At 58.6% G+C, this 23,064-nt stretch overlaps 1 protein-coding gene across 1 annotated transcript; it reads right to left on the bottom strand.

Moving 5' to 3' along the window:
• Positions 1-17,894: 17,894 nt before the first annotated feature.
• Positions 17,895-20,457, bottom strand: LOC123181987 (gibberellin receptor GID1; the record flags this gene model as incomplete). Its single annotated transcript, XM_044594412.1, is given in 2 exon segments — positions 17,895-19,776; positions 20,417-20,457. Coding segments are annotated over 2 exon segments (1,065 nt in total). The 3' UTR covers positions 17,895-18,750.
• Between the last annotated feature and the right edge of the window lie 2,607 nt (positions 20,458-23,064).

The following is a 23,064-nucleotide window of genomic DNA, read 5'->3' as shown; positions in this document are numbered from 1 at the left end:
GATTATTAAATCTACACAATAGTGCTTACCCGCATATCCTTTGAAAGCTGGTGAGTGGCTCCAGCAAGCCCATCCCGAGCAGCTTGGGTATGCATCTGCTGAGCTGGAAGCATTGAATGCCTCTTCGGTGAAATTCGGGTCACGCATAGCCGCCCTCAGGCGTCGATGGTTCATCGCACTCTCCACTTCGGAGTTGGTGACGGATACATTATCCGAATCCTCAGGGAGAGGACAATCCGGCATTTCACCCGTATCAACCCTAGTCCTTGGGGCAGGGTCCGGGGTCGGATTGGTTGATGCATGATCGGCGAAGTCTCCGGACATAGTCCGACGTATGCTCTTCCTAAAAATGTGGCACGGCAGGAAACGTCACAATCCGGTACGTCTGCCTAGTGCATATTAAAAACCATACCTCTTTGATGAAGATGGGAGCTCGGTAGTATCGCCATCCGCCTTTCTTTTTGAAGACCCGCCCTGCGCAGGCGTCGCCCTCTTAAGGGAATCCTCTGATACAGCGTGGCGAGACGAGCGCCGCCCCTTTGGAGCACGAGACAGTGCGGTGGGTAAGGCGCAATGAGAAAACTCTTTTGGAGGAGACGTCTCCTGGGTACTTACGTGGGAGGAGGGGAGAAGGCCGGGGTAATCGGCTATAATGGCCACTTCCGTGCCGTCGTAGCTCGCCTGATAAAAGACCCCCTCCTTAAGCTCGATAAAAATACCCGGATCTTCTTCAAATCTGGGGTCCAGGTCTCGAACATGGTCCTCCGGCTGCGGAGCGGGACTATGGATCCCCGCGAAGACCTTTCTCCATTCCTGTTAAAAATAGTCGGATTAAGTTCAACTAAGTACGACTCAAGAGGAGGATTGAATAAGGCTACTGATCGAAAGCTCACCCAGCTAGCAGGGTTGTACATGGAAAGAACTTCTCGGCATTTAAGGCAAGTAAAATCTTCTTTCTCCCCTTTGTAAAGATCGGCCAACATGGCAGCCAAGGCGGCGAAGTTGTCCGGACCCTTGCGCCCGCAGCGTGATGCGTCATCTTCCCCGTTGTAATGCCACATAGGGAGTCCCCTGGATTGGAGTGGCTGAACGCCTCGCGTTATTGAAATCGCCATTACCTCAATTATAGATAGTTCGGATTGGGCGAGTATTTTTATCTTGCTCATTACCTTCTTAATCTCCGCACTGTCTTCCTCCTCGAGGCTTCGGGGGCGCCAGCTGGTGCGCTTCTTTAACGAAGCGTTGGAAAATTCGGGAAGGCCCCGTCGGATTAGGTCTGGAAGAACAACGTCTTCAATATAAAACCATTCTGAGGGCCACTCTTCGGAGTGCCGGACAGGTATCCTGTCCCGGCTACGCGCCATACTTCGGCAACGCCCACCTCGAATATGGATCCCTATTGGGAGCGGGGGATGAGGCAAAAAAGTTTCCTCCATAACTCAAAATGGGCCTCCCAGCCTAGGAACAGCTCGCAAAGAGCGACGAAACCCGCGATATGCAGGATAGAGCCCGTCGTAAGATTGTGCAGTTGGAGGCCATAATACTCCAGGACACCTCGGAGGAAAGGGTGGATTGGAAATCCAACGCCTCTTAATAGGAAGGAAACCAAGCACACTCGCTCCCCTTCAGTAGGATTGGGGAAGTTTTCCGCCAGGGCTTCGCCATTGATGGAAGTTAATCCCGCCTAAACGGGGACTAGATTAGCGGGAGGGAGATACCCCTGCGTCTGAAACTTGGTTAGCTGGGCGTGGGATACCGAGCAGCTCTCTCAATCGCCTTTTTGGGGGCCGTGAGGTCGTGAGGAAGAACTGGGAGCGCCAGCCATGCATGTTTGCGCGGTTTCCTGTGGCAAGCTCTAAGGATTTTCGCCTGTTGTGGAATGGCATCTGAGATCCAATCTCCTTAAATAGACGCATTCCCTACAAAGTTAGGGTGTTATCTGTAAAAACACTTGGACCTTTTGTATTCGTCTAACACATGGAAGCCGAGGCGACGGTGGCGCAAAAGTTGAAAGGTATGATATTTAATGTAAAGCCGAAGCTGCCCGAAGTATCAGGAGGGCCCACCTTAAAAAGCCGAAGATATGAAGCCGGACACTGCGTCATCATCGAAAAGCCGAATACAGTTCTTTTGTTCAAATTGCTTTGGAGTATTCGGAGGAGGAGGAACCCGCCTTGCAATGCCGAAGACAATCTGCACGCCGGACACGTCGACATTTAAGCCTGGTTCGGGGGCTACTGAGGGAGTCCTGGATTAGGGGGTCCCCAAGCATCCGAGCTATGTGATATGGGCCGGACTAATAGGTCGTAAAGATATGAGATTGAAGGCCTTACCCCGTTTCCGGATGGGACTCTCCTTTGCGTGGATGGCAAGCCTGGCGTTCGGATATGAAACTTACTTTCTCTGTAAACCGACTCTGTACAACCCTAGCCCCCTCCGGTGTGTATATAAACCGGAGGGTTTAGTCCGTAGAGATCATCATAATCATACAGGCTAGACATCTAGAGTTTAGCCATTACGGTCTCGAGGTAGATCAACTCTTGTAACCCCTGTACTCATCATAGTCAATCAAGCAGGAAGTAGGGTATTACCTCCATTAAGAGGGCCCGAACCTGGGTAAACATCGTGTCCCCTGTCTCCTATTACCTTCGACCCTCAGACGCACAGTTCGGGACCCCCTACCCAAGATCTGCCAGTTTTGACACCAACAGCAAGGTGGCCCGAACCTGGGTAAACCCCCATGTTCATCTTCTTCCCCGCTCGTATGAACTCGACGAGGCCAAGCCATGAGGGGATGAGCTTGAGTTTGAGGCTACGGTAGATCTTCGCACATGCCCCAGAGTTCGAACCTTGTTGGGTCCGCGGAGCCCCGATTCTGACAATGCTAGAGGGATTGCCGCTGGACTACCGCTGAACCCGACACGAGAAACCTGAGGACCCAATCGAGGCGGTAGTACAATGGTACTGGACCGGTACTACCGCCTGCCTACACAGGCGGTACTACCGCTGTCGACCGCGGTACTACCGCTGGCTTCAACCTGAGCCACTCCAACACCATGGAAGGACACTCCGAAGAAGCGGGAAAGAACTAGGGGTGAAAGGGAGTTGTGTACGTGTTGATTCCACCCAAACCTTTCTGATACGGACTCAAGTCCACTAAAAATGAAACGAAGGAAAAAACACCGTCTTCTCTTTTAAACACCAAGGGGTAGAAATCGTCTCGTGCCATACGAAGGAATATCTGAAATGCTCAATGCACATGATTAGTCCGCAAAAGCATTGTCATCAATCACCAAAATCACTTAGAGAGAAATATGCCCTAACACAGAGAGGTCAGAAGTGGACGTGGCACCGGTCTTGACGCCCGCAAAGCCCCCCTAGTTTGTTTCCGGTTTGCGGCGTCCGACCCGCCGAGCGGACCGGTAGAGGACCGCCTTGGATGGCAAAACACATCCGGATCGCATGGTCCGGATAGTTGCGGGTGGTTTGAGGGTCGGCACTAGAGATGCCCTTACTCCGTGGGGAAATGAGTTTGTCCAACAACAGTTTTTCGAGTCTGCCGTTACCCAAGTCATTTTGTCAAGTTTGTCTGGTATTTTCTACTGTTATGTACTACCTCCGTCCCATAATATAAGAGCGTTTTGTGAGCTAACATAGCTTGCAAACTGCTCTTATATTGTGGGACGGAGGGAGTAGCTTGCAAAACTCTCTTATATTATGGGACGGCGGGAGTACGTTTGTGATGATCGATGTCGCTTAAAAATGGATGTCCTCGAAAAAGAATGATGTGCATAATATGTTTGAAGTTGCTTTCATAGTTGATCCCCTAAAACGGTTAGCGGAGGATAAATTATCCTCCCCCGCCGAAAATCCCTCCAATCTCCCTAAATATCTCACCACGCGCTCGACTGAGAAAAAGCGGCGCCTCCTCTCTCCCGCCTCCTCTTTTCCTCCACAGCTGCCTCCACGTCCCGCCGCCGCTACCGATGATTGAACCACCCGCCGAAATGGATACCCCAGACCCCGCCACCACCCCATCGGCCACCACACCGCGCCCACGCCGAAGAAGAAATTGGGGATAAAAAAGTCTACCGGGTTCAAGCTTCGGCTCCAACCGCGGTAAAGGCCGCTAGGGTGGTGAACGCCTCTCCAGCAACGACGCGTCGCCCTCCCACCGCTCCCTCTGCGTCCAAATGAGCAAGAAAACCGACGACGGCGACATCGACCCTCGCCGAGGAGGCCGCGAAGAGGAAGAAGAAAAAGGCGACAACGGCGTCCCACCCACAGCCGGCGCCTCGTGCATCATCATTGGCGACATCTCTGGCACGTCCGGCGGGGGCCGGCCGGCATGAAAGGTCGCCACCGCCAAGTGGTCGACTAAATGCCTACAAGGTAAAAAAATCTTCGACTTTTTGGCCGATCGGTGATTGTTGGTAGCCGAGCGGGTGGTGATGGTGGTGGTGCTGGTGCTGGTGCTGGTGTCGGCGGCCGAGAGGATGGAGGTGATGGTGGCCGAGAGGATGGTCGTGGTGGCGGCAGCGTTGATGTTTTCTTCGGAGACCACCTCGTTTGAGTTCGTGCATGCCAATGGGTTGCTCGATCCAGAACATAGTATATGTATATATATGTTATGTTTGTGGTGATTTTGGATCAAACATTTATGTTTTAAGTGATGCCTTTTGGATAAACTATGCTTGTTTTAATTTAAAAAACGCGATGATGAAACTATGTGTTATGACGGTTATGTTATGCATGTTTTAGTTTGAATGTTTTTATGATACATATTGTGTAATGTGTGAAGTTCATGCGGCTAGGACAAAAAATCTACACAATTTTGCTTTTACTCCACTAAGTATAGAGTTCATGCGGCTATGTGCGGTCACACTTAGTGGAGTAAAATTTTCCTCCACCAACTTTACTCCGCTCGACGTCCATAAACTTTTAGGGGATCAGTTAGAGTTGCCCTTACGTAGCAAGAAACTCTTCCGGGGCAAGGTTTGGACAGATGAAGATGCATGTCGGGAAGTTGTTGCATCAGTGAAGGATTTTAGCAGAATGCAGCCCACCCTCATGTTGCGATGCCTATTGCTGCTGCATCGTCGAAGAGGCGAACCTCTGAGGATCCCTTGGGTTCACCCTGCCCATGAAGACGATGGACGAGCAACGGCGTGCGATCCTACAGGCTAACACCACCTAGTCCGCGGCCGCTGAATGGTCTGAAGGCGTTGGAACATGTTTGTCATGCTGTCATCTGTTTTCTTCCCCGTAGGCTTATCCATGAGTTCGATCAGTGTCTGAGCGCTGTAAAACATTCTGTGGCTGCTGCCTCATTCTAAGACAAGTGGGTCTGGGGAAAGTGAGAAGCTCCTTTTTATCAAAAAAGAAGTGAAAATTTGCTCTTAACTAGTACTATAGGAGTAAATGTTACTGGAAGCAAGTGGTAGATAGATCGTACGGCTCACTATTCATCCGAGTGTCGGTTTCTGGGTTGTCCAGGTCTGGAGATAAGGGGAAGATTTGTCCGCCCGAGCCGCTTAATTAGACGTCGCCGGCTGCAGTACGTACGTACAGACGCAAATAAATGAGCCTGGTAGAGTGTTAGGTTTGGCCAAGGAAAAGAGCGTTTTACACATGGCCAGCCAGAGGCCACGAGTACCAGCCAGCCAGCCAAAAATTGAGCGGGCCTGGATTATTTCTCGCAGAAAGATTTGGATTCGGTACAACCTTCCCTTGTGCATAATTGTACCGCCCAGAGCGAAACACATGGCATTACTGTTTTAGCACTGTTCGTGTCTGGTACTACCAAGACGGCAACGCACACCTCGGGGATAATATCTCGGCCTTCTTGCGCCGGTTAATCATGCGTCCACGAAGACATGACATAATAGCAACTCCAACGGCCCGACCCAACTCATGTTTGGTACATTTTTATCTATTTGGGTCGATTAGTCGGATTACTGTGTTTGCTTTTTTTATTTGGGTCGGCCGACCCAAATTTACGCGCGTAAAAAAACAGCACGTCTTAGAAATAAACATAAATAAAACATTAAGTGGCCGGTCAACTGCCGGCCAAAGTACACTTAAAACATTAATTAAAACATAAAAAAATTGCGCCCGTACGCTGCCCTAGACATCCGCCTTGCCCTTGGCCTTGCCCTTGCCGTCGTCGTCGCCGTCAATGAGGTCGATGAAGACGGGAGCCAGGCCAGCCCACCCGAACACCGCTTGGTAGGCTGCCAAGACAGCCTCCTCGGGCGTCTGCTGGGGCTCCGGCATTGCGGCTCGCCAGACGCTCTCCTCCTCTTCCTCCTAAAGCCGGAGTGCCTCCTCGTCGCGGCGCAGCTGCTGCTCCCAGCGCATCTGCCGCTCGCCGTCGGCCCCCTCCTCGGCGAGCCAGTGTGCCTTCTAGCGCTCAAGGTGAGCATTCTCCTCCTCCGGTGTCGCGGCATAGTGGACTGGAGGCGCGCTCACCCACTCGCGTAGCTTGTCGGGTCCACGTGTAGGACTCCTCCAGCCATGGGCGGAGGCAGCGGGCGATTTTGAGTCGGCATGGGCTCCGGCTCCTCCTTGGGCTCGACGATGGGCAGCGGCGGCGGTGGCGGAGGCGGGACGAAGAGCGGTGCGTGGACGGAGTCCCCCATCGCCGACAAGGCGAGAGCTTGCTCAAGCCCATCCCATTGGGCCTCCTAATCGATCCTGCTAGTTTCCAGCGCGTGCTGCAGGGGTATCTCGAGGGCGGCTTGGTAGGCCGCCTCTTCATCCTCCTCGTCCGACAGAACCTCACGCGACGGCGAAGGAACGTCGTGGTCGACGTGGACGCCCTGGCGGCGCTCCTCCTCGTGCTCTAGCGCGAACCAGCGCTCCCAGTTGGGGGAGTCTGGCGCGTAGGCACGCATCGCCTGCTGCTCCAGAGTGAGGGCCTCGCGACGCTGGCGAACCTCCTCGGCGTGCGCCCGCGCCGTGCGTGGCGTTGCCGGAATGGGGATCCGCTGCCTGATCCAGACGCCAGCTGTCGGGGGGATGGACCCCGGACAGGCAACGGAACCCGGATCCTCTTCAAAAAACAACGGGGCTGGCACCGCCCCTCAATACCGGCACGCGCTTGGCCGGATCGCTCGACCCGGCCAAGCCCCGCAAGCCGGTCGACTCGGCCTCAACAACTAGCGCAAGACAACCGAACCCGGCACGGCAAAGCCTCCTCAACAAGCCAGCGCCACCCATGGCGTGCTACGCAATCCAGCCGCGGGTCAACTCCCGTCCCATCCAGGCCGTATGATGGGGACGAGACTTCAATCAACGATGACCGAGGCAACAGTGCCCCGCCCATGCCTCTGGTCATCAGGAACGTGGCAACAGTGCCCCTCACCTACCCGCTGACCAGGGCCGGCGTGGCTACAGTGCCCCCGCCCTCACCGCTGACGACAGCAAGCGGCAACCTGACGGAGAGCACTGTACGCGACTCGACTCGGCCACGCCCTGACGATCGACAAGATGGCGCACAGTCCCCCTAGGCTTGTAGGGCCCGCACCTAGGGGAACCCGGTGAACCACAAGCCCTCAGCGGGACCCAGCCCGGGTCCCCGGACACCGACAATACGGACCCACCGACTTGTAACATTACCATTGTACCCCCGGGGGGTTGGACTATAAAACCCCTCGGGAGCCCAAGATCATTCGGGGGGCGAGCGCGCGGGGGGGGGGGGGGGAGCGAGAGGGCAAGCAGAAAACACATACGAGAGAAAAGCAAGTAAGCATAGGACTAGCCACAAAACAGCAACACCGGAGAGAAGGAGCAGCCCACGCCTTGGCCAGCTTCCTTCCTCCTCCATACAGCTCCAGGAGCAACATTATACTATCGATCATCCAACTACACTCGGCAGGACTAGGGGTATTATCTCTCCGGAGAGCCCCGAACCTGGGTATGTTCGGCGTTCCGCACCCGCTCATGCCAACCTTGCCTCTAGAGTCCACCAGCGCCCTCGAGCCTCCTCCTCTCTTTAGCCATCCCTTGGCATCTGCCATGCGCCCAGCACGACAGTTGGCGCCCACCGTGGGGAAGCTCGAGGAGCTGGCCGGGAGCATGCTTCAGACGGGGACCTTCTCCTACACCGATGAGTCCGTCGCGCGGGCGGACGACGTCGTCGGCGCGCTTGTCGCCTCCTTCGCCACGCTGCGCATCTCCGATGCGTTCGCGGCCGATGAGTACCCCAGCAAGGTGCTCAGCTACTCCGACTCTCCCCTCTCCCTCGGCGGCGGCATTTCCGCCGGGGCAATGGACATCCATGTGGAGGTCTTCGTCACCGGCGACGGCGCCTCCTCCTCGTCGAGCAAGACGAGGAAGGCTGTCGAAGCCAGGGCCGCAGCGGATCTTATCGAGCTGTCCAATCCGTTGCGCGCCGCAATGAAGAGCCTCCTCATCCCCATCGGCACCGACATCGACGCCACCAACGTCGCTGAGGCCCGAACCCAGCTCGAGGAAAGGCGCCAACAGATGCTAGACCTGTCTGAGACGCTCGCCGCCACTCAGCATCGCCTGGACGTCGCTCAGCTGGAGCGCGATGCCGCCTACGGATTCATGCCCGCCGCGGCCGAGCCAAGCCGGGTCGCCAATGTGCGTGCCGGGGGAGGAGCGATCGGCTGGGCCCTCGGCGCTGTCCCAACCGTCTACGAGACCCCAGCGAAGAACATGCGCGCTGCCCAGGCAGCCGCAGCCGGCCTGGACCAGCTCGCGGGTGAGGAGCTGAAAGAGCGCATCGGGCGGATGCGTGAACTCCTCCACGCCGCCAACACCCAGCAGGACCGCCTCAACCAGCTCGCCAAGCTGGCGGGATCCGGCTCCGTCCGCCTTGGCGGGCCCGACGAACTTCTGCAAACCGCTTCCTCGCCACCCGGCGAGGCGCACTCCGGCCGAGCCCGGACTCAGCGCGACCCGGCCGCTATAGCCGCCGGCGGATTGGGCGACGAGCTCGTCCTAGAGATCCAGCGCGGACCCGGCCAGCATGGCCGGCGTCCGGCTCCAACCGACCCGGCCCCCCGTGGCCTGGCCGCAAGTCGACTCGTCCCGCGCGCCATCGACGACGCCGACGCTCGCCACCGCCTCGATCAGCTCGCTCGCTCCCTGGAGGTGGAGGAGAGCGGCGCTATCGGGCCGGCGTGCTTCGGCCCGCGCATCCGGGAGGAGCCCTTCCCCAAAGAATTCATGCTCCCCCGCGACACCCCCAAGTACAACGGGACGGTGAAGCCAGAAGACTGGCTCACCGACTACACCACAGCCATTGGCATCACCGGTGCCAATCGTCGTCTCGCCGTGCGCTACGCACCGCTCATGCTCCAAGGGTCGGCCCACACGTGGTTGAACAGTCTGTTGATGGGCAGCATCAACACATGGGTGGACTTCGAGGAAGCCTTCGTCCGCAACTTCACGGGCACCTACAAGCGACCCGGCCGCCCTAGCCAGCTCGCCATGTGCGTGCAAGGACCTACGGAGACCGGTCGCGAGTACCTCGCACGCTGGACCGAACTCCGGAATAGCTGCAAGGGCGTCCATGAAGTCCAGGCGATCCAGTACTTCGTCAGCGGGTGCCGAGACGGCACCCTCCGCAAGCACAAGCTCTTACGCTCCGAGCCGGCCACCATGGCCGCGCTCATGGTGACGGCGGACAAGTACGCCAACGCCAACTCCGCCATGAAGATCCAGGTGGCGCTGGATGAAGCCGGCAAGGCGAAGTCGGTACCCCCTCCGAAGCCGACCGGCGAAAGCAGCAGGCAGCAGCATAACCAGAACAACAAGCGCAAGGCCGATTAGCCGGCGCCGCGTCACGACAACCAGCTCGTCGCGGCCACCGAGCCCGCGGCGGACCCGGCGGCGAAACGCCAGCAAGACGGCATGGCAACCCGCCATGAGCTTCGAGCAGATGCTCGACGCCCCCTGCAAGCACCACAGCGGCGCAAGACCCTCCACGCACACGCTTTGGCAGTGCGCCATCACCAAGCGCATCATGAGCGGCGACGTCCCGCCCCCTCCGGCTCCGGCTCCAAGCGCGGGACAGCCGCCTCCGCCTCCACCGCCGCCTCCAGCTGGCGGCGCGATGCGCGACGACGCCTACCCGGACCAGAACGCGGCCTACGTCGTCTTCACCCGCCTCGGCGGCGACAAGCGCAGTGAGCGCCTCCTTCGGCAGGAGGTGAACACCGTCGTCCCGGCCAAGCCGGAGTTCATGCATTGGTCGGATCGCCCGATCACCTGGACCCGGGAGGATCACCCGGCAGTCATGCCGAGCCCGGGTGGTTACGCCCTCGTCCTCAACCCCACCATCGTCGCGCGGCGCACATGCAAGTTCTCCCGAGTCCTCATCGATGGCGGCAGCAGCATCAACATTCTCTACCGCGACACGATGACCAAGCTCGGCCTCAAGGCCGAGGACCTGGAGCCAACCCGAACGATCTTCCACGGCATCGTGCCCGGCCTCTCCTGCTCCCCCATTGGCCGGGTCCGGCTAGATGTCCTGTTCGGTGACAGCAGCCACTTCCGGTGCGAACCGATCTGGTTCGAGGTGGTGGACCTGTCCAGCGCGTATCACGCATTGCTGGGCCCGCCCGCGCTCGGCAAGTTCATGGCGGTTCCCCACTACGTGTACCTAAAGATGAAGATGCCGGGTCCCAAGGGCCTCATCACCATCACCGGCGATTACTGCAAGACCCTGGAGTGCGCCCGAGACGGCGCTAAGTTGGCCGAGTCGCTGGTCATTGCCAGCTGCTCATGCAGCCAGTTGGGCTCGTCGGGAGACCGCCGAGCCGCGGCCGCCTCCGCCCTCGCCTGCGCCGCCTCGACGCTAAGACGGCCGGTGTCAGCAACGAGCCGGTCGTAGTGATGACCGATCCGGAGCAGACGAGTCCGCCAGGACAGCACCTCGGCTGCGAAAAAGGACTCAGCAGAAGAAAAAAGCAAGACTTAAGATTTGGCCCAACTGTTACACAGTTGGCCCGAATCTCGGGGCCTACACCCAATGGTGCGCTAGCGCGCCTCCACTAGGAAAGAGCACAAGAATACCTGCGGCGACGCGGAGCTCCTCCTCCTTGGCGGCAAGCTGCTCCATGAGCTCCCGGTGCTTGCCCAGGAGACGATTGTAGGCGGCGACCTGGAACGCGTCGAGATGCTGAAGAAAGCAGAAATCAGAATAAGGCCAACACTCTAAAGATTCGACCCAACTACTACGTAGTTATCCCGAACCTCAGGGGCTACACCCAGTGGGTGCGCTGGCGCGCCCCCACAAAGAAGAAATTACAAGAAGACTTACCAAAACGGCGGGCTCCAGGTCGCGCGTCCGCTCCACCTCGGCCTGGGCGAAGGCCTCGAGCCGTTCCGTCCGGCCTCGCAGGCGGCGACTGACGGCGTCCAGCGCCGCCTCCTCCTGGGTCTGAGGCCCGAAGACAACAGCGCCCCCGCTCCGCGCCGGCTGCGGCACGGCAGCTCGGCGCCCTCCCTGCCGGGGCACCAAGGCGTACTCCTCGTTGGCTGCCCGCGACGCGGCCAGCACCTCCTCCCACGCCCCTCCCAGCGCCGACGACGACCCGGACGCTGGGACGCCCTGCATCGCCGTCTCTGACCCGGACACTGGGACGCCCTGCGTCGCCGTCTCCGGCCCAGCTGCCGGGGTGGCCTCCGGCACCCCCGCCCGCGATGCCTCCTCCAAAACCAGCGGCGCCTCCGACACCGCTGCCCGCAGCGTCTCTTCCAAAACGACGCCGCCTCCACAACCATCAGTCCCCGCTCGCTCAACCACGTCGGCCCGCGGCGGGGTGTCATCCGCCACCTCCACGACCTCCCGGTCGGGAATCACCACCTCAGCCCGGCCTCCACGGCCGCGCTCCCTCACCGACGACGGCTCAAAGACCGTCACCGCCACCACCGTGCCCTCCGGCATCTCGCGCCAGGCCGGCTCCGCGCCAGCTCGCGCCCATGCCGTCGCCGCGTCGGTCCAAGCACGGACCGCCGCCGCCTTAAGGATGGCAACGGGTAGGGTATGGGCAGGGTAGAGCAATACCATACCCATACCCGTATAGTCGGTGGGTACAAAATTCTACCCATACCCGTACCCATGGGTATGAAACTTTACCCATACTCATACCCGACGGGTACCCGTACCCATTGGGTACCCAGCGCGTAGAACAAATAGCACATGAGTTGTTCGCATTTTTACGCTCATTGATAGCACATTTGACCAAAAAACAATTATGTCAACTCAATAACTGGTAGATGAGTACAACATACTCATAAGTCAATAGGAGTAGACAAGCCACATGACAAATTAATGATTAATTGACGACAACTTAACATTAGTTTACAAGCGGGCAGGGTATGGGTATACCCGCGGGTACAAGATTATACCCGTACCCTACCCATGACTTAACGGGTAGGGTATGGGTATTACCCATGGGTATAAAATTGTGCCCATACCCGGCCCATGCGGGTACGGTGCCCACGGGTACCCGTACCCGTGGGTAAAATTGCCATCCTTACGCCTCCTCCAGCTCCGCCTCGGCCCGGTTCCTGTCCCGCCAGGCCAAGGCTTCGGCGTCGTTCGGATCCAGGCCGAGGTCCGAGTCGGCCCATCCCTCCACCTCGGCCTGGTCGGCGAGGTCGGACCGACTCCTGCGGAACGCGGCCCCTTCGGCGGTCGCGGCTTCCGCCGCCGCCCTTGCTAGCGCGATTGGTAACCTGGAGAAGAAGACAGAATGAGCAGGAAAAAAACAAGACTAGCTCAAGAAAAAAAATCTGAGCGCAAACGAGAGATGAAGCTTACCCCGCCAAGACCGGGACCGGGGTTGGCCTCCCGTGCCTGCCGCCGCGCTTCCTCTTGGTCGGCCTCCCGGCCCCGGCCGGGTCCGCCATGCGCTTCGGGGCCCCGGGTCGCGGTGCGACGCTATCTTTACCATGCGGGCGGCTCGGCGCCGCCCCGTGCGAGGACCCATTTCCGCCCGCGTCGCCGCCTCCCCCGCCCAACGCCACTACACCGACAACTGGCGTCAGCACCGACCGTTCCGTGCCGCGGTCAGCAATTCAAGACATATGAAAAAAACACGAGACTTACCCGCGCGACGCCCAGCGCCGGCGTCGGACTCGGCCTCCTCCTCCCCACCATGAGCCGCGGGCTCCTCTGGCGCCACCGGCGCCACCTGCGACGGGGCCCGGGCGTAAGGATGTCGAATCGCATTCAGAAGTACCCCCCGTGTCGCGTCAGGACGGATGAGAAGGTGCGCGGCAGAAAAGTAAGAAGACCAGACACTCACCTGCGGCGCCGGGTTCGACTGGCTGTACGGCGCCTTGCCGAACCGCCAGTCCTCCCCAAGGTTGGCCTTGGAGATGTCATTCACGCCGCGCGCGATCTGCTCCGCGGATAGCCGCGTCGACCCCATGCGGTTGGCGTCTTGAAGGCCGACCATTTCGCCGATGAGGCAGGAGCGCCCCTGAAGCGGAAGGACCCGGCGCATGATGAACGCGGCGAGGAGGTCCGTGCCGGTGAGCCCCTCCTGCGTCCTCATCACCGTCACCCGCTCGCAGAGGTTGAAGATCTCCTGCGATGGGCGCCTGGGCGAGTAGCCCCAATTCGTCTTCGCCCACGGCGGTGCGATGGCGAAGGCCGGAAGGTTGATGCGATCCGCACCAAGGTTGCAGACATAGAAGGAGTTCTGCCACTTCTTGGCAGAATCCTCCAGCGGGATCTTGGGGAAATCCGCCCCCGACCGCTTCGAGATGACGGCGGCGCCGCAATCGGCGAACTCCCCGGCCGACGGGCCCTGCTGCTTCAAGGAGAAGAAGCGCGCCCAGAGGTCGATCGTAGGCTCGACCCCCAGGTACCCCCTCGCAGAGGGTGACGAAGACGGAGAGCTGGACGATGGCGCCGGCGCCAAGATGATGCGGCTGGAGCCCGAAGAACTCCAGGAACGCGCGGAAGAAGGTGCTCGCCGGCAACCCGAACCCGCGCTCGAAGTGCGTGAGGAAGACCACGCGCTCCTGCCCCTCGGGCCGAGGCCTCTGCACGCTGCGCGGCAGGCGGACGCCGACGTCCATCTCCCGCGGCAGGCGCCGCGTAGTCCGGAGTTGGGTGATGTCCTCGGAGGTGACATTCGAACCCATCCAGGAGCCCGATGGCAGCGACATGATCAAAGGAAGAAGAAGGAAGATGGACGGCAAAGGAGTTCTGCTCGGAGCAGCGGGCGCCGTAGTGCGTCAGTTGCAAAGAGCGGAGCGAGAGCAAAGGGACAGGAGGGCGCAAGCGAGAATAATGTCCGCCGCCCCCCTGCCCCCCGATTTATAACCCTCGGTTTGAACGTGGGGAAGTGGGGAAGTGGGATCGTCTGCACGCGCCCGTTCCACTACCCCGCAATAAGTGCGCACGTACACGCGCAGTAACTGCCCGGGGAAGAGCAACCGGCCCCCGGACGCCGCAATAAATCCGCGCGCTTGGGCCGAGGGCGCGCGGCGGTGGGCCCCAGCCCGTCGCCCGGTCCCGTCACGCGCGTGGCCTGTCAGGCCCCTCCGACTTCCGGGCACCACGTGGCGCCCGCGCAAAGCCCGAGGGATTGTCCCAAGATTCGGTGGACTTCTCGGTCCCCGCCACGGCCGGGATGCCACGATCCGGTTTCCGAGAAAACCGGCACACAGTGGGTGTTGCCGAACCCGGCGCTCGCAGAATCCACCTTGCTTAAGGGGGAAACTGCGAAGGCCCACTCATCCGAAGACGGCGGACCTTCACAGCTTTGGGGACTACTGTCGGGGGGATGGACCCCGGGCAGGCAACGGAACCCGGATCCTCTTCAAAAAACAACGGGGCTGGAACCGCCCCTCAATACCGGCACGCGCTTGGCCGGGTCGCTCGACCCGGCCAAGCCCCGCAAGCCGGCCAGACTAGCCGACCCGGCAAGACACGTCGACTCGGCCTCAACAACTAGCGCAAGACAGCCGAACCCGGCACGGCCAAAGCCTCCTCAACAAGCCAGCGACACCCATGGCGTGCTACGCAATCCGGCCGCGGGTCAACTCCCGTCCCATCCAGGCCGTATGATGGGGACGAGACTTCAATCAACGATGACCGAGGCAACAGTGCCCCCCCATGCCTCTGGTCAGCAGGAACGTGGCAACAGTGCCCCTCACCTACCCGCTGACAGGGCCGGCGTGGCTACAGTGCCCCCGCCCTCACCGCTGACGACAGCAAGCGGCAACCTGACGGAGAGCACTGTACGCGACTCGACTCGGCCACGCCTTGACGATCGACAAGATGGCGCACAGTCCCCCTAGGCTTGCAGGGTCCGCACCTAGGGGAACCCGGCGAACCACGAGCCCTCAGCGGGACCCAGCCCGGGTCCCCGGACACCGACAGTACGGACCCACCGACTTGTAACATTACCATTGTACCCCCCGGGGGTTGGACTATAAAACCCCCCGGGAGCCCACGATCATTCGGGGGGCGAGCGAGAGGGCAAGCAGGAAACACATACGAGAGAAAAGCAAGTAAGCATAGGACTAGCCACAAAACAGCAACACCGGAGAGAAGGAGCAGCCCAAGCCTTGGCCAGCTTCCTTCCTCCTCCATACAGCTCCAGGAGCAACATTGTACTATCGATCATCCAACTACACTCGGCAGGACTAGGGGTATTATCTCTGTGGAGAGCCCCGAACCTGGGTATGTCCGGCGTCCCGCGCCCGCTCATGCCAACCTCGCCTCTGGAGTCCACCAGCGCCCTCGAGCCTCCTCCTCTCTTTAGCCATCCCTTGGCATCTGCCAGTGCCACCGCGCCTGGTGGACTGGTATGTACAGGCGTTGCCGCTCCGATGGCGAGCCGCGTCTAGCAGGCGGCGGTGGAGGACCTCGCGCCGCCGCTGAGCTTTCCCCTCCCCTACCCGTTGAAAAACCCCATGGTGGTGGCTTGCTAGGGTTTCTGGTCGCCGGCGAGGGAGCACCGCGTGGCCAGATGCGGAAGGGTGTTGGAAGTGGATGAGGTCGACCCCGCCGCACGCTTTCATTAAAGGACGGCCACACGGACCTTCCACACACTGCGAGGCGGTCCCCGAGGTAGATGCTAACATTTAATAAGACGCGGGCGGTGGTTGGGCGGCCGCCAAGTGGGACCGCGGCGGACACCGAGGGGACGCGCGGCTCGTCCGTTTCGCGTCCTCACCGACACATTTCAGGCGCAATTTTGGGCCGAAAATGGGTCCGTGCGTTTTTGGCCGCGACGACCCAAACGGACATGGGTGAACGAAATGGATAGTCCGGTTGAAGTTGCTCTAGGAGTAACAATAATTATTTGGATAACTTACTAGTACTTCCTTCCATCCAAATTAATTGTCGCAGCCTCACTACCATGTCTCTAACCTAGGTGTGAGCGGAGGAGAATTCAGCTGTGGTATTTCTGATGCATGGATGGAGATGGATGGCGGCAAAAATCGCTCTCGGGGCCAAAGTGCACCATAAAAGAAGAGATTTTTTTTTACCATCCATGTCTAGATCTTTTTGCCAATTTAATCCCCACCGGCACCGGTTGGTCCGAGAAGAAATAATTGGAAGAGATCAACACGGCGAGCGACGAGTGACACCGACCGGCGGGGCAGCGATAGGAGAAGCAGTAGCAGTAGTAGGAAAGGAAAGACGAAGCAAAGGTGGACGGAGAAGACGAAAGTGAACGAGCGCGCCCGCCGGGAAAACTCCAAAAAACGCCGCGCTTTGTCCGTTGGACGTGGCGCGCGAAGCCTTAACTTTGCACGCCGCGATCGAGGCCGGCCGGCCGCCCGCCCGGTTGCCGCAGACAGACGCACCGCACCATGGCCGGGGCGGATATACAATGCAGAGTGGCAGTAAATGAGAACATGGGGCAGGGCAGCGCAGCAGGACCCGTTTGTCTTTTTCAGGAGACTTGCGCCACCTTTGCTTGCGAGCGTCCATGTTTTCAACCGCTGCGCTCCGTGACTTTAAAGCGCACGAGAAAACCAGCCGCCCTCACCTCCTTGCCCTTGGCCCTTCGACGCAAATGATGCCACCCCTTGTCTTCCTCGCCTCTCTCTCTTCATTCATCATTGTGTATTGATACTGCCATCATCAGCTAGGCAACACTGCAACCCCCAGCAGAAAACGCAACACTATAACACAGATGTGGCTGTGCTGTTTTGCACACTGGCAGTGGCACGGCCCCAGGGCAGCCGCCAGCTGCTTGGATCAAACGCCCGTGCTGGCTGCGGGGCATTGCTCCAGCCATTTGTCTCTCTCTGATCCTGTACCGTACGAGACGCCTTCTCCCGCACGGCCGAGCGCCCGAAATGGGTAGCTGCAGTACGCCATTGCCAAAGCACGCACGACCCTCCTGCGTGCAAGAATGACTTGCACGCACGCACTCACTGCAGAATAATGTCACATTCACTCACACCAGCCAGAGCCAGCACCAGCACCAGCAGCAGCGTGATCAGATCACAACATCTACTCCTCCTCCTACAAGGCAACAACCAGCAGAGGCAAGGGAGAAATGACACGGTCCGGTCCATTCGCGTTGCAACGGGGGCACGCAACGCAGTGGCCACCGGAACGGGACGCAACGGATCACTTTCCGATCGCCGACAGACCACCTCCTCCATACCTGGTTCCACCCAAGTACAAGCTGCCTAAATTTCGCGTGGAGGACGACGCCACGTGGCGCGAGGAGCAAAGGACAAAACAGCCATCATCATCACCTCAAACCAAAGCCCTACGACAAGAGTACCGTGCTACTCTGCATTAGTGTGTGAAAATCCAAGAAATATAAACCTTGCATATCATCTTTGTTTTACCGGTACCACATTCCTCACCGACACCCATGTGGAGGGGAAAAAACCGAGAATGGATGGATCAACTTAGTAGAGTACAGTAGCAGTCCAAACTCCAAACATGTGTATACATAAGGATCATCAGAGTACATCAATCAGAAAAGGAGAGAAAGATACAAAAAGTTAGAAGAGAATTTATACTGCTAGCCTAGACTACTACTGGTCTGGACTGGACTAGAAGCATATATCACCACACAGGATAGATAGATAAGATAGGCGTATTTTTCACATGCACGGATTGGACGAGAGTGAGCCGAGAGAGCACCATCCAATCCAGCCCGTAGCTGACACAAGAAAGAAACTACCACATCAACAGCAACAAAAGAGGGACACTCTCCCCGTTGATCGATCACTGTACACATAACGTTAGACAGATCTTCCCTCAAGGATAAGCAGCAGAAGCAGCAACAGAGGATGAAGGTGAAATAATATGCTCCTCTCCATCAACCAATGTCAAATGGTACATGCTGGAGGGGAGGCACTCTCTCTCTCTTGTCTTAGCCCCAGAGGCAAACACATGGATGGATACAGATCAGAGAACCAAGGATCACACCGGCCGAGCTGATCGGCCGGCGGAACAATTAGTGGGACGGCAATGGCTTCCCGCGCTCCGACGAGGAAGAGCCATTGAGTTTTATCATCAGAAGGACAGACGGACAGACATGGGGATCCCCTTTGGAGCCTAGAGATCACTTGCCAGAAGCCATTGCCGGGCTCCAAGATGACATCCCCAAGCAGCAGCAGCACCGGCGGCGGCGGTAGTATAACAGATACTAGTATAAGTCAAGCTTACCATTTAGCTTCCTATAGGCAGTAGTACGTAGTACGTACGTATTTGATTGCGTCGGGACGGACGGCGAGCTCATCCACGACGAGACGACTGGGCTGGTGTATGTGCTACAGGAGGTTAGCTCGGACGAACTCGGCGATCTCCTCCATCACCTCGTGGTAGTGGTCCGTGTTGGACAGCAGGTAGAAGCCGATGGTGGCCTTCTCGCGGTGCACCAGCTTCACGTCGTGGCCGTCCTCCCGGAGGCCCTCGGCGTAGCCCAGCTGCCGGTCGCAGGTGAGGTCCAGCCCCGACACGATGATGAGGCTCTTGGCGAAGGGCAGGCCCTTGAGCCGCCGCCCGTTCGGCCCGAACGGGTTGCACGCCGGGTGGTCCCGGTCCGCGTCCTCCGGCAGGTACGCCTTCCAGTACCAGTCCCTGTCCTGGAGCGTGACGAAGTACTTGCCGTCCAGGCGCCGCTCCGACTCGGTGCGCTCGTTGCCGCCGAACATGGCGTTGAGCAGGATGTTGCCGTGTATCTTGATCCCCTCCTCCGCGGCGCGAACGGCCACGTGGTGCGCGATGTTGCCGCCGGAGCTGTCGCCGGCGAGGAACACGCGGAGCCGCGCGCCCTCGCCGCTCCGCAGGAACGGCTGGGCTTGGGCCCACTTGAGCGCGGCCCACCCGTCGTCGTACGCGCACGGGTACCGGTGCTCCGGGGCGCGCCGGTAGTTGACGGACACCACCACGCCCTTGCTCAGCTTCACGAACTGGCGGCAGAGGTTGTCGTAGATGGTGGTGCTGGACGCCGAGTGCGCGAAGCTGCCGCCGTGGAAGAAGATGATCACCGGGAGCGGGTCCGGGGACGGCGCCCCGCCGAGGAACTCGAGGATGGGCAGGGTGAGCGCGGCGGCGCCCTCGGCGGCCGCGGCGTTGCCGGCGACGGCGCGGTAGATGCGCGCCTCGAGGCCGACGGACGGGTCGATGACGTGGTCGAAGGAGGAGACGCCCTCGACCGGCTTCGGGTTGGCGGGCACCCGGCGGTCCATGTACTCGGCGAGGTCGCGCTCGAAGGTGCCGTCGGGGCGGCGGAGCATGTGGTACGACACCTTGAAGTTGGAGATGAGCACCCATGTGTGGAGCGGCACCACCGTCTGCACAGCACGACAAACCCAGCAGCAACAGTGTGAGAGCGAGACCACCAGCAAAAAAACACAATCAAACCACTCGGCTCAACGAAACGAATCCTCCTATTTCTTTGCTGATTTGCGCGCGGACAGGAGCGCAATGCGAGGCGCCGTCTTCCGGTCGCGTCTTGCTAGAAAAGATGCAAGCTTTGGGCCGGCGCTCTGCGGCAAAGGCACGCGCGCGCGCACACACGGCCGGATGGATGGATGTGGATGAATGATTTGTTGCTTGTTGGGTAGCTGTGTTAGTATCGGCCGGGCACCCCCCTAAAACAACCGAGGCAGGCGAGAGGGGAATAAAATTGGGATTGAGCCCAAAGGGGAAACAAAGGCAGCGACGGAGCGAGAGAGAAATCGCAGGCCCGGCCCCAATCCCCTCCCTTCCACCGTCTCAACTCAGCCGTAAAGCGGCGGGGCGTTGGCGCTGGCGGGGGCGCGGCACAAATCGAGAATCGCGCGGGCGGCGGCGCCCACACGGCAAGAAGAAGGCCCGAAAACGAGAACCCAAACACGAGCGCAAGGACGGAGGCCTGCACATGCGGCGCTAGTGCCCCGAAACAGGCGCGGGAAGCGCCAAACAGAGGAGGAGGAGGGCGGGCGGACGGACCTTGCACGCGTTGCGGTTGACCTCGTCGCTGCCGGCCATGTCGGCGGCGGGCGCTGCCTCCTCTCGGTCTCGGCCCTCGGCTCTCAGCTGCTGCAGGAGTAAGAGCAAGATCTCCCCGGGGAACGAAGGATGGCGCTGGCTGCTTCGCTCACGGCATGGGGGCCTCCAAGAAGCGCGAGGTGGATCCCGCCCGCCGAGTCCTCCGGCAGGAGCCCAGCCGCCGGCGATCTCCTCCGGCTCCGAATCCCCCCTCCCTCCCTCCCTAGCGGGCACGAGAAACCGGCCGAGCAGTCGCGCACTGTGGTGCGAGGGCGTACGAGGCTCGGCTCGCGCGGGTCGCGAAAGGTTGAGCGAGAGCGCGCGCGCTGGTGAGCTGTGGCGTGAAGCACAGGGAGACGAGTGGGAAGGGGGAGAGGGGGGTGGGGAGGGGAGGCAATGGAAATAGGGGATGGGGAGGGGAGCGGACGGGGGAGACGACAAAACCGGGCGGCTCAAAAAGTAAAACTTGCGTGTGCGGGGCCCACCCCACTTGCCCCTAGCTAAGCTGCCGCTGCCATGCCAATATAGTTAGTATTTTTTTTCTCTTTCTATTCTCTCTCCTGGTCTGTTTGTTTTGTTTATTGTTTTGGACGGTTTCGGGGGATGGATGGATGCGCGTGGCCTCTGAGAATTGAGAGTTCCTTTGCGTTTGCGTTTTTGGCCGCTTTCTTTTAGACGTAGGGCGGCAGAGGAACTCGACGACGAACTGTTAGGTGCACCAAATCGTGGACGCTTGTACATGTACGCGCGTACGTGGACGTCGCGTCGCGCGGTGTCGCTGTTCGCGTGGGCCGAGTCACCAGCGGTTTAGAAGCCATGTGAGAGAAAAAGCCCAGGTTAGATTACTCACACTGCGTTTTAGTACTATAATAAGGCTTGATTAAGCAAGCAAAACCCTGACATTTAAGAAAAAACTGACAGGCCCAGCCTTGTCCTGTTCATTAGGCACACGGCTAGCTGCCACGGGCGTGGATTTTCCAGGCCCCGTTTGTGGCGCCTTGGCCCCGATCTAGCCCCGCTGCCGGCCTTGATGCGGCTACTTGGATTTTTCAACGGGTTTCCGGCTCTGTTTTTCGCTCGCGCATGCATATAGGCCGTGCGAAAGGTCAGCGTAGCATGTACGCTCTGGCGCGTTACGTTACCTTGATCGATGGGCGGAAAAGCATCGCCTTGACATTTTGCCAAAGTACAAAGAATCTAACCGCCGGGTTTTCTGCTGAGAGAGAGCGGGTTTATTATTAGCGTACAATAATGGCGGGACAAACTGCAATCACAAGGTGTGGGCCGCCCATTTCTTGATTTTTCATCTGCCCAAGCATCTACCTATCTCAGCACACCACCAGTCCACCACTATACAATATATATACTCGTACTAATTAAAATTGTGCTAACCCGTATTCGTTTCACATGGCCGCGGCCCGCCACGTCCAATATTCTACTCCTCCTGCCGGCCGGCGGCCGGCAGCGGCGCCGGCGCTCCTCGTCCACCGCCCGTCACCACCGGTACGTGGCGCCCTCTCTCCCCCGGTTTCGCTCGTCCAATGGCCGCCTCCGCCATGGATTAAAAGTACTGGCTTAACCCCGTTCAGCCTCGGGCATGGGCTGACGACCGGCGCTAATGCAGGTCGTCCCCCATGTCAATGCGCTAATCGCTGGACGGACGCAATTAGTTAACGCCAATGGCTGCCGTTGTGGTGTGAGCTTGCTTTGGGGGATAGAACTCCTGCAAAGTGGAGTATACAAAAAAGTTCGTTGGGCGTGTATAAAATGGTTTCCCCATTGGAACCACTTGGTGACAAGCATAAACTGTGGCAATTATTGTGGTGCATGCACATGCCCGGGTTGCACTCGCCAGGCGCCTATATTCAAATCAAAGACTGGCCCTTGCATCTGAACCAATGCGTACTATGGTTTTAGTTTTCTGGGTAGTAGCTGCTACAGCTTGGATTGGATCGGAAGCGGTTGCCGGGATTATCTGGTAGCAGTGCTAATTTTTATTGTCTTCATAACCTGGATTATATTTAGCACTATGGCATGTTCTAAATTTTTTTTTTGAGGGAAACTATGGCATGTTCTAATGACTTGCAGAGAGCAACACACTTGAAACTGCCACTGAGTTGGGCTAAGAGGACTGGGTCAAGCACTCAAGCCCAACCCACTGTATTAATTAGTGTGAACTTCAAGGCCCATCTTGGCCATGTAAGTAGCCCAGGATTGGATGAAGGCCCTACACTGCCCTACGAGCGATAACTATTAATTGGAAGCATCCTCAAACGAGTGGACAGCATTTTATCGATGTTAAAAGAAAAAACCTTGCGAATGGATATTCTCAACCACATATTGGCCGTCACCTATAATAAATGTACGTGAAGGAGGACGTGGTAATAACAGTAATCTGTATATATATGATGAAGGTAACATGCCCAAATCAATTGCTAGTACCAAAAGTGCAGAAGCAGTCCCTATGCCAAGGGATAAGAACACATAAAACGCGGTGGAAGAAGAGGCGTTCACGTCGGTAGCCATGTCGCCAAAGATATCGTTGGCGTCATGGTAGTAGTCGTTGTGGGGAAGTAATCGTTCACAGCTAAAACAACCGAGATGGACCT

This window comes from Triticum aestivum, chromosome 1D, assembly GCF_018294505.1.
Source record: "Triticum aestivum cultivar Chinese Spring chromosome 1D, IWGSC CS RefSeq v2.1, whole genome shotgun sequence".
NCBI lineage: Eukaryota > Viridiplantae > Streptophyta > Magnoliopsida > Poales > Poaceae > Triticum > Triticum aestivum.
This window is presented reverse-complemented; position numbering and strand designations above follow the sequence as displayed.